This window comes from Ambystoma mexicanum, chromosome 11, assembly GCF_040938575.1.
Source record: "Ambystoma mexicanum isolate Mex_15411 chromosome 11, UKY_AmexF1_1, whole genome shotgun sequence".
Lineage (NCBI taxonomy): Eukaryota > Metazoa > Chordata > Amphibia > Caudata > Ambystomatidae > Ambystoma > Ambystoma mexicanum.
In genome coordinates, this window is record NC_090934.1 from 273,140,710 (window position 1) to 273,157,413 (window position 16,704).

Consider the following 16,704-nt stretch of genomic DNA (forward strand, 5'->3'; position numbering starts at 1 on the left):
GCTCCATCGTCTAACCTTGTCATCAGTCTAAGGGAAAAATGTACCCCTCCTCTTCATCCATGTGTATCTGAGGCCTAAATAGAAATTCATCTTATATCCTCATGGTTCTACCTACTAGACCTGGTAGCCATGTTAACAGAATATGTACCCATAATGGAACACCTTGGGTTCAAGCGGTATCGTCCTAGGAGCTGTCTGCCCTGCGAATGCCATGATCATTTCGCACACATTTAAATAATGCATTCCTGATGTTGAGCATACTATGCCTTCGTCTGTAAACAAAATGTTCATGTTCAATTTTGATATCAAATCTCGTCCTAATATGTTGACAGGTGTTTGCCTTGAATAAAGAAGTGGCACCTTCATATCACATTCTCCTATGGAAACTGGTAATTCCTCTGTGAAAGGAACTCAACTTGTTGCTCGTGTAAGGCCCTGAGTATTCATTGCATTGCCAGACATTAAAAATGTGCCCTCACGTTTACACGAGCGTGTTGCACCCGTGTCCACTAAGAACGAAAAAGCTTTGCCGCCTATATTTATGTCTATCCTCGGTTCCGCATGAGGATTCAGGGTTACAGATAGGACTGAACACATCAGGTCTCCCAGTGAGCTGTCCTATTGTGGGTACAGTCTCACTCCATCACTCCATCAACATTGACACCTCCTATCCTACGAGTCATTGGCGGTTCTGTATTTGTGTTCTGCTGAAGTTGCATAGGAGATTGCTGCGATTGTCTGTGCGGTTGGTTAACTGCCATTTGCTGTGATTGCAAGCATTGCTGCACTCTCGGCACTTGTTGCTGCACTGCTTGATTTTGCGCAAATCTATTTTCGCTCTGCTGTGAAAACTGGTCATTCTGCACCATCCCTTGGCTTCTACACATATGAGCCATGTGCCCATGTGCCCTGTCATTACACATTTCCAACATATAGGCGGTGGTCTCCCCATCTTCCCATCATGGTTTTGATTTGGGCTCTCGATATATGGACTTGAAACCTCCTGGCTATGGCGGCAATGGCTTGGTTTTTCCTGCTGTTGACAACGACTGTGACAAACGGGTGGCTGTGAAAAAAAAAGTTCTTACTGATCCCCAAAGTGTTAAGCATGCTCTACGTGAGATCAAAATCATCCGGCGGCTTGACCACGATAATATCATGAAGGTGTTTGAAATTTTTGGTCCGAGCGGCAGTCAGTTGACTGATGATGTGAGCTCCCTTACAGAGCTGAACTCTGTTTACATTGTTCAGGAGTACATAGAGACAGACATGGCTAAACTGCTAGAGCAAGGCCCTTTACGGGAGGAGCATTCCAGGCTTTTCATGTACCAGCTGCTACGTGGGCTCAAGTACATCCATTCAGCAAATGTTCTACATCGGGATCTAAAACCAGAAAATCTCTTCATTAAAACTGAAGATCTGGTGGTTAAGATCAGTGACTTTAGTCTTGCGAGAATTATGGATCCACATTACTCTCACAAGGGCCATCTTTCTGAAGGATTTGTAATCAAATGTTACAGATTGCCTCGCCTGTTGCTCTCCCCTAACAACTATACAAAAGCCATTGACATGTGGGCTGCAGGCTGTATATATGCGGAAATGCTGACCGGGAAAACCCTGTCTGCAGGGACACATGAGCTTGAACAGAGGCAGCTGATTCGCGAATCAATTCCTGTTGTGCACGAGGAAGATCATCAGGAGCTTCTCAGTGTAATTCTAGTTTACATAAAAAGTGACATGTCTGAGCCACACAAGCCTTTAATACAGCTGATTCCAGGCATCAGCCCCGAAGGTAACTTTTAGATTTAGCGCAAACCTTTTTAAGAATTTGAGTGCCTACATACGGCTAGTTTTGCATGTAAAATACTGTTTCTCTGTAACTACACCAACTAAAGCAAATGTCATATGTTTTCTCTTGGGCCGCTTATTGTAACCCTCAAGCAAGCCTTCTTAAATATCCTTGAAAACGCCTCGATGCCCGTGGGCTGCAGTGCACTCTACAAATCCAAAAAATAAAAAAAATATTGCATATTCTGGTAACCGTTTTGCATATTCTGAAAACCTGATTATTCTGTCAATTCCCTTGATTACCTTGCCAACCTCTTCCTCGATATCCGCTTTCTCGTTGAGCATATCCACTATTTATCTGATCAAACTGTCTTTGGTTATTTACTTGTGGCATGTTCACTGCCTGCTGCAAATTTGATCTGCCTACGCTAGTTAACATTGCCCCTTCAAATGCCTGTACTTGGACAGTTTTTTCTGAACCAATTTTGCTTCCTCACCTTTTCGCGTATTGCCTCATTACACGGAAGGCGGTAATCCAGGGTGCTATTAGCACCCTGGACCATGCCGGTAAATTACCGGCACCGCCTTGGCGGAAAGGGGATTTACCGCCCCATTCCAAGGTTGGAGGGGCGGTAAATCCCCCTTCCGCCATTGCCCTTCCCCATTCCCATTTCTGCCCCATGGGGCTCTATGGGAATGGGGAAGGCGCTAATTACGGCACCGCAATTTTGCGGTGCCGTAATTAGCTCCGAGGTCCCTTAGCGGGTTGGTACTTAACGCCTGCAAGAAGCAGGCGTTAATTCCTCCAACCCGCAAAGGGACCTCGTAGTACGGCGGTAAGGGTTAACGGTCACCGTTGCCATTAACGGTGACCGTTAACTCTTACCGCCGTCCGTGTAATGAGGCCCATTGTCTTTTTTTGCGATTCTTTTCCTGCAGGAGTCTGCAGTAATGTGCAATGGTTAACTGGATTTCCGACCACAGTTTAGATTCTATACACATTAATTTCTTGAGCTGCTTTTGTACTTGCTCTGGAAGCCCTTGGCATAATATATGATAAAATACAGGTCTAGATTTCCCCCAAGCCTCCCTAGTCTCGAGTGTCCAGGCGTCTTGGAAATTTTGAATGTAAACTAACGGATCATCTCCTTCCTTCATCTTTTTTGTCATTATAGCTCCCATATCAGACGTATTTGGATATAGTACTCGTAGCACTTTCCAAATTGCTGCTCTGCAGTTATTAAATGGCGCTCCATCATGTGCAGTGTTGACTGTAGTCACACCAGGGTAACCTGCCCGTGTCCATACGTCATCAGCTCTCTCACCAAGTATGGCAATTAGAAGACGTTTATTATCCCCTATAGCTAATGTATTCCCTCCCGTCATTTTTTCTAACTCATGTATCCATTTTCCAGTGCCATAAATTAAACCCGGGAGTTTGCACTTTAAATTATCTCTGTCCATTTGGGTCCACGGTATATAGTGCAGCCTGGAACCTCCCTTTTCTAGTAAGGGGAATTGGGATGCTCCAAACTCATTCCATCTCTCATCATTTGTCTATCTACCGCCGGGGTAATATTCCCATATCGCTGTCTACCTGGCAATGATGTTAACCTGCTTACATAAGGCAGGACTCCCCCTCTGACCGTGGAGTTGCCCCTTATGTCGGTCTGACTGTGTCAGTGGTTCTGATGCCTTAGACATAGGTATTTTTAAATCTGACCACTTTACTCCCTTATTCATGTGTGAATATCGCTCTGGATCACATATATCACTCTTCTCTTTCCTCTGGAAGGTTTCCCATTCTTTGTCTGATACTTCTTGTGCCCAACTAGTACGACTTCTCTCCTCATCATCTCTATTTAATGTTAGTCTGTCCAAAGACAGCTCCTTATGTCTCGCAGTACAGGAGGCTTCCTCCGTGTCGTGCTACTGAGTGCTTTTCGAGATGATCATTTTTTCCCTTCCCTCGTGATTCTTTCTGGGTTTGCATTTCGTGGTATACTTTGTCAATCGTTTCCCCAATACTCCACAAGACAAACTCGTCTTCTAGAATTACTCTAGACGTACCTGGTAAGGACTCAGATTTGGGAAAAAAATCCTCTGTGTCTTCCCATGCTACGTGTGGATTGGGATTTCTGACTTCCCTTTCCAAATAATCGAGATCGCATACTCTCTGTTTTCTTTTATGTTACATGTCATCATCGACTTCTCTGTGTTCTCTCGATTCCTCTCTTACTCTGTCTTCCACTTTCTTTTTCCTGTCCCTTCGTTCACATGCCCTTCATATATCCTCATCACTTTGCCTCTGTATTCTTTTCTCTCTTATCCTTTCCTGTTAATCATCTTCTATTCTCTTTCTTCATAACCTTTCCTGCTCATCGGCTGTTTTTTTCTATTGCAACGTTTTATTTGCTCTTCTACTCTCTCTTGTTTTTTAGCTGGCTCATCTTGATTTAACTCGTCTTTTCTATTCGCACCCTCATCTTTCAATCGTTGCTCCCTTTCTTTGTCTTTTCTGTCTTGTTTGTCTTCCCTTTGTCTTGCATCCTCGATGACTTTGCCATCAAGTTTAAGCTAAATCTGACCTCACCCATTTGTTCTGTAAGAGCACTATCACATCAGTTTTATCCGTATCTCCTTTCCATCTCTTTATTTCTCTCCTTATATCTAGAGATGTACTTGGTCGATCACTTCTCTCATTGTCACATCTCTCCTTGTCCCTCGGGACTTTGGAGGTTATATCTTTCTCAGTATCTTTCTCTGGGCCCTCGTCACTACGTTGCGTAGTGATCCTTCATATGAAGGATTGCTATATCCCGGCGCTGCTTTAAGTTCCCTTAATGGGTATAACCCTTCATCATTCTTAGTTTTTACTTTTATTTCAGACGGGCGGGCGGAGCAGAAGGCTTTTCACCCCCCTCTTTGCATATGTTGAGAATCCAATCTAAAGGAGGCTAAAGTTCTAAACACGCTAGGCGCGTTTCTAACTTTTTTTCTGTCACGCGTCATGCAAATATGTCGTCATATGCTGCAGAACTGCCATTGATAATGTTCCGCCTTGTGGCCATGGCATAAACATTTTATCTGTGGTTCCTTTAACCCACTCTGCACTGTATTTTTTAAGTTTAAGCACATGCTTCGCAAGCTGTTTGCAGGGATTGACTAATGGAGTAACTTCTTCCATTTCTAACCTTCACTTTTCTCTTTTCTAAAACTCGCTTATGCTTTAGTTACAATTTATAATTTACGTCTTAATCAAAGTACACTTATGAGTGAGCACCAATTGTTGCAAGCTCCAATCCCGTCACAACACAATTTTTTATTTTAATCTTGCTAAAAAACAACCATCAAAGTATAATTTTAGAACAATCAATTTTCGTGTCGCAACTTCAAGCTTCTCTATTACATAACATTTTTTCTTTCAACTCTCACATCATCAAACCTTTCAATCACATAAAACAAACAGACAAAGTTGACTGGACACATGTACTGTTCACAATCTTACTCTTAAGACTCATCTTGCCCTCTAAAATTGCTCCGATTGGAACTTAAACCTATATCTTTCTGGATCGTCTTTAACTGATCCCGTCTCCTACGTCATCCACTTTATGGGACTCTAAATAAGGGTTTCTGCTAGCACTCTTTAAAGTCTATTCTCTTATCGTGGCCTCACTCACAAATATTCTTCTTTATATATTGCTCGGCCATACTCAAGTCAATATCTCTTTTCTCATATACATATATATTACACTCTTTTGTTATATTTGATCCCGCCTCCATCCGCTACTCTCTGTTATTTACTATGCATGCATCCCTTTGCCACACTATTTGGTCTATTTACTCACCGTTTGCATTTTTTCTTCTTCGGACCCTCAGGATCACCGCCTTCGATACTGCCACTTCACGTAGATGTGGGAGGGGTTTCTATCTGAAAAATGGGGTCTGTCAAACTGTCCCTTGCAAGGAGTTGTCTATTCTAACCACTTCTATGGGGAGCTTCATGTCCTGTCAGCCGAATGGCAAAGGTTGTGCGATAGTGCCAAGATTCTAAAGTTACTTATGTCGACGGCGATGGTTATCTTATCTAACCACCTTATCTCTGCTACCAAGTGATCCGGGTGTTCCCAAACAGCCCTTTAAGATGAGTAGCAATACCCTGGAGATAGATGGGGATGCAGATTATATGCATACATCAATAATCAAGATAACACAAATAGTTTGGCAAAGTTTTTCTGTTTTAATGTCAAGTATCTAAAACAGGAAGCAGGGAGTACAACGAACATCAGCAATCGCTTGATACTCTGACTCTACTTACTTCATAAAAATGTGGGTTCTTATACCCATAACTGGTCATCACTAATGTTCTGACCTGCGTCATTACCAACTTCATCCTATGTGGCAAACTACAAAAACCTAACGGGAGGTGGGAATAACAAAGCATAGCCTCCGTATCTATATAGGGTAATGGAGAGAAACAATTTGATAGTTAACATCAGGCGGGGCAACTAAGCCCTCCCTTCAAAATGACCACTATGAACGTCACTAAATGTACAACGTCCCATTGGCTACACAAGCTATAGGACCCCCAACTATGTGGTCCCCTACAATTGGTTGGCTTCTAATACCTGTCAGTACTTTTCCACCCATGTTAGCAGCACGCAGAATGAACAACCAGGTGCGGGTGAGCTTGTCTTAGCACCAGCTTCCAACCAATTAGCATATACTCCATCATCACCTCAATGGTCCAGTGTCAATTAGTGCTTTGAAGTTGGCCTTGAGTTTGTACTGTTCTCCAAGAATTTCTAACGAGTATGGGCACCAGCCAGCCTCCGTGTGATCATCTCGTTCGTCCAACTTCCTTCTAACACTTGACTGAAATTGAGCCTTTTTGTGTATTTGATTTTATTGTCAATAGTCCTCTGACGTCTTTTGTTCTTGCTTGACCTCTCTGAGAAGGAGCTTCTGTTCTTTCACGTTAATTGTATCCAATGTCAGCCAATTCCAGTTTGATAAGACCTTGGCTTTCTTGGCTCAGTGAACTCCTTATCTGAACTTTTATTCTTTTTAATTCAATTGCTTTTCTCAACTGCGACAATGAAATGAGGCCTTCTTGATTTGTTCAGTACTGCTCATATGCGTAGTGGAAACATCCATCCTTTCTTAGTCCATATGTATCTATAGAGGTATATATGTATATGTTGACGCTTGCCGCGGTCTAACTATTTGCAAGCATGTGGCTAGCTTCATGATTGCTTTGCTGCTTGTGTTTCATTGCATCTGTACCCGTTTAAACTAACTAAGTATCTTCATCAGGTCTGTGGCATAAGTCTCTTCACCTTGATCCCAAGATGTCACCTATCTTTGGTACCTCTTTGTGCTTTATAAATTGTCTGCCTCTTTAGTCCAGTTATCTTTCTATATGGGTGTCGATTCAACATTGTATGACATCACCATTCATTCTTGCCGTTTAGTTTCTCTGCTTCTTCAGGAATCTCGTTCAAACAGCCATCATATTGATTTGTATGCAGGCATGGTTTCCTCAATGGGTACTTTACCTCCCATATTCTCTTAGGTATAGATATTCTTATGGGTACTGCACAGAGACCACACTCTTCTTTTTGCTGGTTTAACTGTTCAGTATACTTCAAATTTTTTGATTCATACTTTTCAGGTAATGTAGGTGGGACCGTTGAAGTGGGGGTACTTGGCTCCTCCTCTACACAATCCTTCCAAATCAGCTAGTGTGCCTGCAAGCAAATGAAGCACACCCCACAGACAGAGTGAGCAGGCCAGAGAGCCGACTTCTGACTGACAGCTCTTTTTAAATCCTCTGTCTGTCAGCTTCCCTGAATGCATGTTTGCCAAGATAAAATGTAAGAAAATAACACCTCCGAAAGTGATGTCATGTGACCATCAAAACCACCTCCCTTTTGCAAACCAACTCACTAGAATGTTAAAAAAAACATGAGATCAGCCAGGCTTTTAGATAGACAGCAAATGGATGAAAAGTGTCACAGTACTCAACTCTGTTTTTCTGTTCTGAAGATGAACAATGGGGCTACATTGAAAAATGTGTCTCTCAATGACACAATGGGGCTACTTTGAAAAATGTGTCTCTCCACATTCCACATCTTCAACTTGTCACTTTTTCACCGCAAATTGAATCTAATTGTTCACGTTTATTTTCTTGCACTTCCAATTAACCTGGCACAGTCTGTGTTTGTCATCACATTCAGTTTATTAAATTGCACCAGAAGTCATGGACTGAGCTGCCCTGAATATAAGTAAGGGAATATGTTAGAGTTTAGAGGTATGAGTCGAATTAATACATTATTTTTATTTTTATTTGCACTCAGTCCATAGCTGTGGTGTGGGTTGTCATGATGACATCAGCTGTTATGCAGTGCAAAATCCAAACCCCCATTTTAACTGGCATGTGCTCTATGCAATCACAATACTGGCATCCACTAGATTCAACTCAGAGCCTTGCGCATGAGTCTCACATTCTTGTTCGTTCACAAATGGGATCAGTTTTGATCTCTGTTGAAATGTATAGGCTTAGTTAAAATGCAGAGCCTTCTCTTCCTACATTTTGTGTCTGCTGGGACCAAACCAGGATCACTGCAGAAACACGTAGTCATCTCAACTTCAGTTCTATACATGTGCGTGATCTTGATCACAAAACATTTTCATACTTCGATTTCAGACTGTCATACACCAAATCATCCATGAACTTATAACATTAAATGTCATGCAATTGGTAACCAAAAGTCTCTGTATATACATATCTCTATATATATATTTCTGATTTAAAATGTTTATTTTTTATTTGATTTTTGTTTAATCTTTTGGTCTTCTTTATTTCTTTTGATCCCTTCTTGGTTTTTTTTATATTAGTGATCTCTGATTTTATTTAGTATGTTTAGATTTTTTTAGAATTTTTCGATTTGAGTTGAATTTTTTTGTTTGACATCATTTTGTTGGAGTTTTTTAATTGTTTTTTTTATAAATAAACCATTAAAAAAGTAAATAACATTAATATTGCCTTCCAAAATGAAGAATGTTCATAACACCTATTTTATGTGGCTGCATCAGTGGCAGATGACTGCATCAGTCTAATCCTGGAATTCAATTCAAAGTCAACTTTTGTAAGTGTTCCACCTTTGCACAGAAGAATTACAATAGAAATAGAAATAAAATATGATGCAAATATTAAGTACAAGATACTTTTATTCATCTTAACTCAGTGGTTTCAATCAGGTTCTTGATCTGGAAGTAATTCTTTAAACTGAAGCAGTCCCCCATTACTCTGCCAGTGTGGTTTCCTAAAGGGGTCACCATTCCCCCCACCCTTTTTTGGTCCAGGTTTTTTTTCCTAAGGAGTCCGGTTCTGAGGTGGTCTCCTCTGTATTTGGCTGCCTCCAACTCCCAGAGCACTGGTGGGGAAATCTGTTATTATCTAAAACAAAGGGAAAAAAGAAACCAGGAGTTGCTTGGTTAGGGTTATTAAGTTTCAAAAACTAGATGCACCCTATGAAGCAGCCATTGGTGTGAAGAAAAGAGAAGTATGGGCAGTGATTCGATCCATCAAACGAAATCCATTTTATGTGTGCTCTACTGTGTGGACAAGGATAAAAAACAATGACAAAATGTTACCATGCATGGCTTAGGGCCCGTAGGCCAAATCATTCCTCCCTCCAATGATGATTAATTAATTTGTGGATAAGAACCAATGATTCCCAAACATTTTGGCATATGTTGCGACAGATACGAGAAAGCTCTGCGGGGCCAGAAGTAGCAACTGTTACAGAAGCTGCATGGGGCCTATATATTAAAAAACATTATTGGTTAAAAATAAATTAGACCAGAGTTGTGGAACCACCTCGCTCAGTGTTGAATACTTTAGTCCATTCTCATATCGAGGGGAATGATTTGGTAGGTATGGTAAGGCAAAGTAACATTTCTAGGGCTACTGGACCAGAAGGCCTTTGCAACGCTATCCTGAAAATGGACCCTATGCTCTGGGCAGCTTTGCTTAAACGCCAATTTTTATATCTTTGCAGCACTGGTTTTGTGCCTAGGTACTGGTAAGAGTCTGTTCTGGCACCCTTGTTTAAACATGGTCTCAGGACTGACCCCCGTATGCTATAGACCATTGGCAATGTTGGATTGCAGCTCTAAACTGTTTGTAGCACTGTTTTTGCAACTTTTGTCTTATTGGGCAACCACGAAAATAATCTGCTAAACCCCCATCAATCGGGAGTCTGTAAGGGTTTTAATACTTCTCAATCCATATGGATACATCAGAGCCTAATCTAGGGTATTTACCTATATGCTGAGGCACCTTTGTACCTCTGCTTTGTAGACTATAGCACAGCATTTGATAGTGTTATTCGTTCACACTTATGGGAGAAACTGACATAGTAGGGAATCAGCGACTCTCTACTATATAATTTGAAATTACTTTATGGTGACGCTGTCATGATGCCTGCCCCCGAGAAGCCAGACCAGGCCCAGCAACCCCGGAAGCAGGCATCATGCCATTTGGAGCATGCCCAAAAACCCCAGTTAGGGGCTGTTTGGGTGCAGTCCTGGCGCCTATGGCGCCAGGCTCATAAGAATAAAGTCAGTCATGGCGCCATGGGCGCCACGCTCATTACAGAAAACCTACCTAATGCAGACCATGCTGCATACTTACCTGGTGCAGACTATGCTGCACGAAGCCACAAGCCAAATGGGGCTTAGGAGAGACTATTTTACCTGAGGGACTACTTTCTACTCGGGTGGGGGCTGTGGAAGAATACTTACCTGGGACTTCTTCCAAGGCTATTTAAACCACGCCCGGACAGCCGCACGTGCTTCGCGTTAGTCTGCATTCAGCAGCGTAACGCTCACCAGGCCTTCAGCAGCTTCCAGTCTTCAGCCACGCCCGCTTCAGTCCTGGACCACCTGGAAACGAAAAGAAAGAAGGAGAAGAGATTTAAACTTGAAACCTTACCTAAATTCTTGATCCATCGCGCTGTCGATCTTCAAGAAGAAGTAATCGCACGCGCGCCGCCACGCACCTCGCAGCGCCGCGCTGAACTCACCATCCAGTGCAGCTTTGCCTCACTCCATCGCGAACTCAGCACTTCCAGACTGCTCTCCGATATCTAAGGGGACAAGAAAAGCCAGGTGAGCAAGGAATGCAAAAGGGCAATACAAGCTACCCCCAAAGACTTACCGGATTACCACAGGGGGGTACTCACCTCATCCCGGGTCGGCGCAGTTAACTCTGCATCACCGCCACACCCCGGCCCCTAAGGGGAAACCACTGGACATTACAAGCTACCCCCAAAAGACTTACCTGATTTACCACAGGGGGGTACTCACCTCATCTCGGGTCGGCGCAGTTAACTTTGCATCATCGCCGTACCCCGGCCCCTAAGGGGAAAACCACTATAGACTTACCTGACTCTCACCAACTGCCATTTGGACTCTCTGTGGTGGTTAAACTGGCAACCTACAAGGAACCGGAAAGAGTGAAGATCAGACATTTGAACTCTTACAAACTATTGGATTCTAGAGTCCATACTGGAACTCACCAATTCCTCCACGCCAGTGAAGTAACTGGTCGTCTACGCGTCCCTGCGCTCGATGCAGGATGGAGAGCTCATCTTTCCAAACCATCAGGTGAGATTAAGTGGGAACATCAGGAGTGGTCAGTGGGCTAACTGGTGGGTTAACGCTCAAATTACGGGAGGTTAATCCCCTTTCTCCTTTGCAGAAAGCTATTCATACGAGCCGACAAACGAAGTTAAGTGGGTTTGTCCAGTCAGTCATCTCGGCTCCACGTGGCACCAGGCCAGTCCAGATCGACGCCCCTGTGGGAATCAGGTGAGCGTAACAGAACGCGAAGCCTACCCACAAATACCCACCTGGGCGTTATGGAGACCTCGGAAATGAATCAGTTGGCCCAATTACTAGGGGAATTAAGGGCCGAAGTGCATTCCGCCCGCCAAGAAACTAATGCCCTCAGGAGAGAACTGGTAGTATCAAAAGAACGAACCGATGATTTGGCTAGACAACTATTGCAAAGCCAGGCTGGACAAATACCTCTACCAGGACTCAGGGCAAGTCCAGCTCCTCTACCACTGAGTAACCCGGTACAGATAAATCTACCTGGAGCCGTTCCCTTGGCTCCGCCTGAATGCTTTGCCGGAGACCCAAAAAGGTTTGCTATATTCATGAATCAATGCCACTTGCACTTTTTATGTAGACCTGGAGCCTTCCCGAACCATCAGGCCAAGGTGGCCTTTGTGCTGTCATATCTCAGCAGCAGTGCGGCAGATTGGTCCATTCCACTAGTCAATCAGGATGACCCGATTCTTCGAGATTTCCAGGGTTTTCGAACAAGCATGGAAAGACTATTCGCCCGACACTCCCAAGGACAGACTTTGGATAACAAACTTTTATCCTTACGGCAAGGTAATCAGGATCTTTTATCTTACATTGCAAACCTTTAACAGATTAGTAGTGGAAACCGAATGGCCTGAAGCCAAGCGAATTACATTATTTCATCGAGGGCTTCGAGGAGAACTCAAAGATGTTTTGGCCCAAATCGTGAACTCGCCTCAAGACTGTGCTGAATATATAGATTTAGTGGTCCAGTTAGATCACAGACTTCAAACCAGAAAGGCTGATCAAACCAAGTTTGAGAATAGGGTGTTGACTAAAACCCACGTAAGCTCCAAGGGAGTAGATGCCCCAGAACCTATGCAACTCGGGGGGGTTAGAGGACCCCTAACGCAGAAGGAAAGAGAAAGAAGACGGCAACTGCAATTATGTCTCTATTGCGGAACTACTGGTCATTTTCTTCAGAACTGCCCTCTAAAACCACCCAAGAAAACTATAGGAGCAGCAGACGAAAACCATTTGGAACCTGACTCGGGAAAGGACCAAGCCCGGCAAGTGTAGAGGTCCGCTTGCCGAGCTTAAAGAAGGACACTCTGACCTCACATTTCACCATACCCATGGTCCTTGTAGATCCAGAGCAGCCATCACGCATGCATGCGGTAAAGGCATACTTTGATAGTGGAGCCATAGGAAACTATTTGGACTGTGAATTGGCTTCCAGGATGAATCTCTCACCCGAAAAGACCACTGCCGATGTCGTCACCACAGTGGATGGAACGGAAATTGTCTCTGGGCCCTTAACTCATTCCACTGCAGAGATGACATTGCTGGGTCAAGATGGGCACCGAGAGGTTATGGTGTTTGATTTGATCAAGGCCCCACAGTTCCAACTGATACTGGGAATACCTTGGTTGGAAAAACATAATCCCTGTATTGATTGGCGAGAGAATGTGCTCACACCTGCTACCCAAAGAAAACTCTAAACTCAGTCCTGGCCCCAGTAATCCCAGCTGCCATGCAATTACCTGCTGAATACCAAGACTTTCAGGATGTCTTCCAAAAGGAACAGGCAAACACTTTACCACCTCACAGATCGTATGATTGTGAAATAGATCTTGTACCGGGAGCACAACCACCTTGCAGAAGAATCTATGCCCTTACGGAACCCGAAAATCTCCACTTGCGCCAGTACCTTGACCAGTACCTTGCTAATGGTTTCATTCACATGTCCAAGTCCCCTGCATCTTCAGCTTTGTTCTTCGTACCTAAAAAGGAAGGTGACCTTAGAACATGCATAGACTACCGCGCTCTGAATCAGATAACCATCAAGAATCGATACCCATTGCCTTTGATCCCTGAACTACTAGACCAGGTGAATGATCCTTGTTGATTTCGGACCGGGGCAGTCAATTTATTTCGCATTTTTGGAGAAAATGTTGCCAACTGGCGCAGATAGATGTTAGGCTTTCCACCAGTCACCACCCTCAGACCGACGGTCAAAGAGAGAGGACCAACCAGACTCTTCAGCAGTACTTGCGTTGTATGCTACATCAGTCTGAGGGTACTTGGAAAGACATTCTTTGGATTGCCGAGTATGCATACAATAATTCCGTACACTCAGGAACTGGACAAAGTCCTTTTTTTACCATCTATGGACACCATCCTCGAACCTCAGACCTTGATTCGCCCCAACACTTGGAGATGCCTGCGGTGGACCATCTCTACGCTGTTATTACACAAGCCTTTAAATAAGCAACTGCACATTTGCGAAAGGCTAAGGAAAAATACAAGAAAGATGCGGATCTGCACAGGAGTGAAGCACCGCATTACCAGATAGGGGACCAAGTATGGTTGGCCATTAAGCACATCCCACTCAAGGGAACACGGACCTTTAACCCTAGGTATTTAGGACCTTACTCCATCAAGGCCATCATTAACCCAGTGGCTGTCAAGTTGGACCTACCTGCTCATATGCGGATTCATCCCGTTTTTCAAGTGTCCCTTTTGAAGCCAGTACAACCAGGAACAAGACTAACCAAACCACCCGATCCCATCCTCATAGACGGAGAGCCCGAATTTGAGGTTAAGAGCATCCTGGACTCAAAAAGAGTGAGATCACAAATCTTTTATCTAATCGTCTGGAAAGGCTACGGTCCTCAGGAAAGGTCTTGGGAACCTAGTGACCACGTGCATGCACCTCAATCAGTGAAGAAGTTCCACCGAGAATTTCCTAACAAACCAAGCCCCAGGGGAAGAACGACTTTAGGAGGGGCCTTGAGGAGGAGTGCTGTCATGATGCCTGCCCCCGAGAAGCCAGACCAGGCCCAGCAACCCCGGAAGCAGGCATCATGCCATTTGGAGCATGCCCAAAAACCCCAGTTAGGGGCTGTTTGGGTGCAGTCCTGGCGCCTATGGCGCCAGGCTCATAAGGATAAAGTCAGTCCTGGCGCCATGGGCGCCAGGCTCATTACAGAAAACCTACCTAATGCAGACCATGCTGCATACTTACCTGGTGCAGACCATGCTGCACGAAGCCAGAAGCCAAATGGGGCTTAGGAGGGACTATATTACCTGAGGGACTACTTTCTACTCAGGCGGGGGCTGTGGAAGAATACTTACCTGGGACTTCTTCCAAGGCTATTTAAACCACGCCCGGACAGCCGCACGTGCTTCGCATTATTCTGCATTCAGCAGCGTAACGCTCACTGTGCCTTCAGCAGCTTCCAGTCTTCAGCCACGCCCACTTCAGTCCTGGACCACCTGGAAACGAAAAGAAAGAAGGAGAAGAGATTTAAACTTGAAACCTTACCTGAATTCTTGATCTATCGCGCCGTCGATCTTGAAGAAGAAGTCATCGCACGCGCGCCGCCACGCACCTCGCAGCGCCGCGCTGAACTCACCATCCAGTGCAGCTTTGCCTCACTCCATCGCGAACTCATCACTTCCAGACCACGCTCCGATATCTAAGGGGACAAGAAAAGCCAGGTGAGCAAGGAATGCAAAAGGGCAATACAAGCTACCCCCAAAGTTTTACCGGATTACCACAGGGGGGTACTCACCTCATCTCGGGTCGGCGCAGTTAACTCTGCATCACCGCCGCACCCCGGCCCCTAAGGGGTAACCACTGGACATTACAAGCTACCCCCAAAAGACTTACCTGATTTACCGCAGGTGGGTACTCACCTCATCTCGGGTCGGCGCAGTTAACTCTGCATCATCGCCGTACCCCGGCCCCTAAGGGGAAAACCACTATAGACTTACCTGACTCTCACCAACTGCCATTTGGACTCTTCGTGGTGGTTAAACCGGCAACCTACAAGGAACCGGAAAGAGTGAAGATCAGACATTTGAACTCTTACAAACTATTGGATTCTAGAGTCAATACTGGAACTCACCAATTCCTCCACGCCAGTGAAGTAAGTGGTCGTCTACGCGCCCCTGCGCTCGATGCAGGATGGAGAGATCATCTTTCCAAACCATCAGGTGAGATTAAGAGGGAACATCAGGAGTGGTCAGTGCGCAGACAACAGGAGTGGAAGGTGGGTTAACGCTCAAATTACGGGAGGTTAATCCCCTTTCTCCTTTGCAGAAAGCTATTCATACGAGCCGACAAACGAAGTTAAGTGGGTTTGTCCAGTCAGTCATCTCGGCTCTAGGTGGCACCAGGCCAGTCCAGATCGACGCCACCGTGGGAATCAGGTGAGCGTAACAGACAGACGAGTTAGGGTCAGATTATCCTAGAAGGGGTCTCTGTCAGGACACATATGACTATGAGATAAATGTGGGCCTGAAACAGGGGTGTACATTAGCCCTGCTGTTTTATAATCTCTATGTTTCTGACTTAGCCTAGGCGCTAACCACAGTTGGAAATGTTCACCCTAAGGTTGGAAAAGTAAAGACTATGGGCCTCATCACGAGTTGGGTGGTAATGCCGGCAGTATTACCGCTGGCGCTATTAGCCCTTCCGCCAAAGCCCCCGGCGCTATTAGCACCAGATCACAGGTTTGGAAGAAAGGTTAGTGCCCATTCCCCATTGGGCCCATTCGGGAATTCCTCATTCCCCATTGGGCCCAATGGGGAAAATTTTCGCTATTACCGCTGGCGGATTTCGCGCCATCGGTAATAGCACCGAAAATCGGCAATTTTGCCGCAGATTTCCCCCAGCTTACAGCTGGGGGAAAATCCACCAAGGCAATGATCTGGCAGACCCTTAAATTCAGTGGTAATAGCGCTACTTCCGCATTTAAGGCTTACCGCCTGACTCATGATGAGGCCCTGTATGCTTAATGTATCCTGATGACACAGTGATTATGGATAGTACTAAAATTGATTTACAATGTTCTCTGAATGCTTTTTGAGGCTATTCAAAATTAAATGGGCTCAAAATGAATATTGCTGAAACAAAAATAAGGTCCTGTGGCAGAAAACATAAGGGCAAGAACCACTTTATTTGGACCCTTGACAGCACTTGTTTTGAGGCGGTGGTGTCATTAAACTATCTGGGTGTTCAACTTCCGA

General features: G+C 44.6%; 1 protein-coding gene across 1 annotated transcript in view; it reads left to right on the forward strand.

Annotated features, from left to right (window-relative positions):
* The first annotated feature begins 966 nt into the window (after positions 1–966).
* The window catches only part of LOC138504965 (mitogen-activated protein kinase 6-like), a 114,639-nt gene continuing 98,901 nt past the window's right edge, over positions 967–16,704 (forward strand). The window contains exon 1 of the mRNA XM_069625341.1: positions 967–1,792. Coding sequence (XP_069481442.1) covers positions 988–1,792 — 805 coding nt within the window. The 5' untranslated portion in view covers positions 967–987. The remainder of the gene's footprint in view (positions 1,793–16,704) is intronic.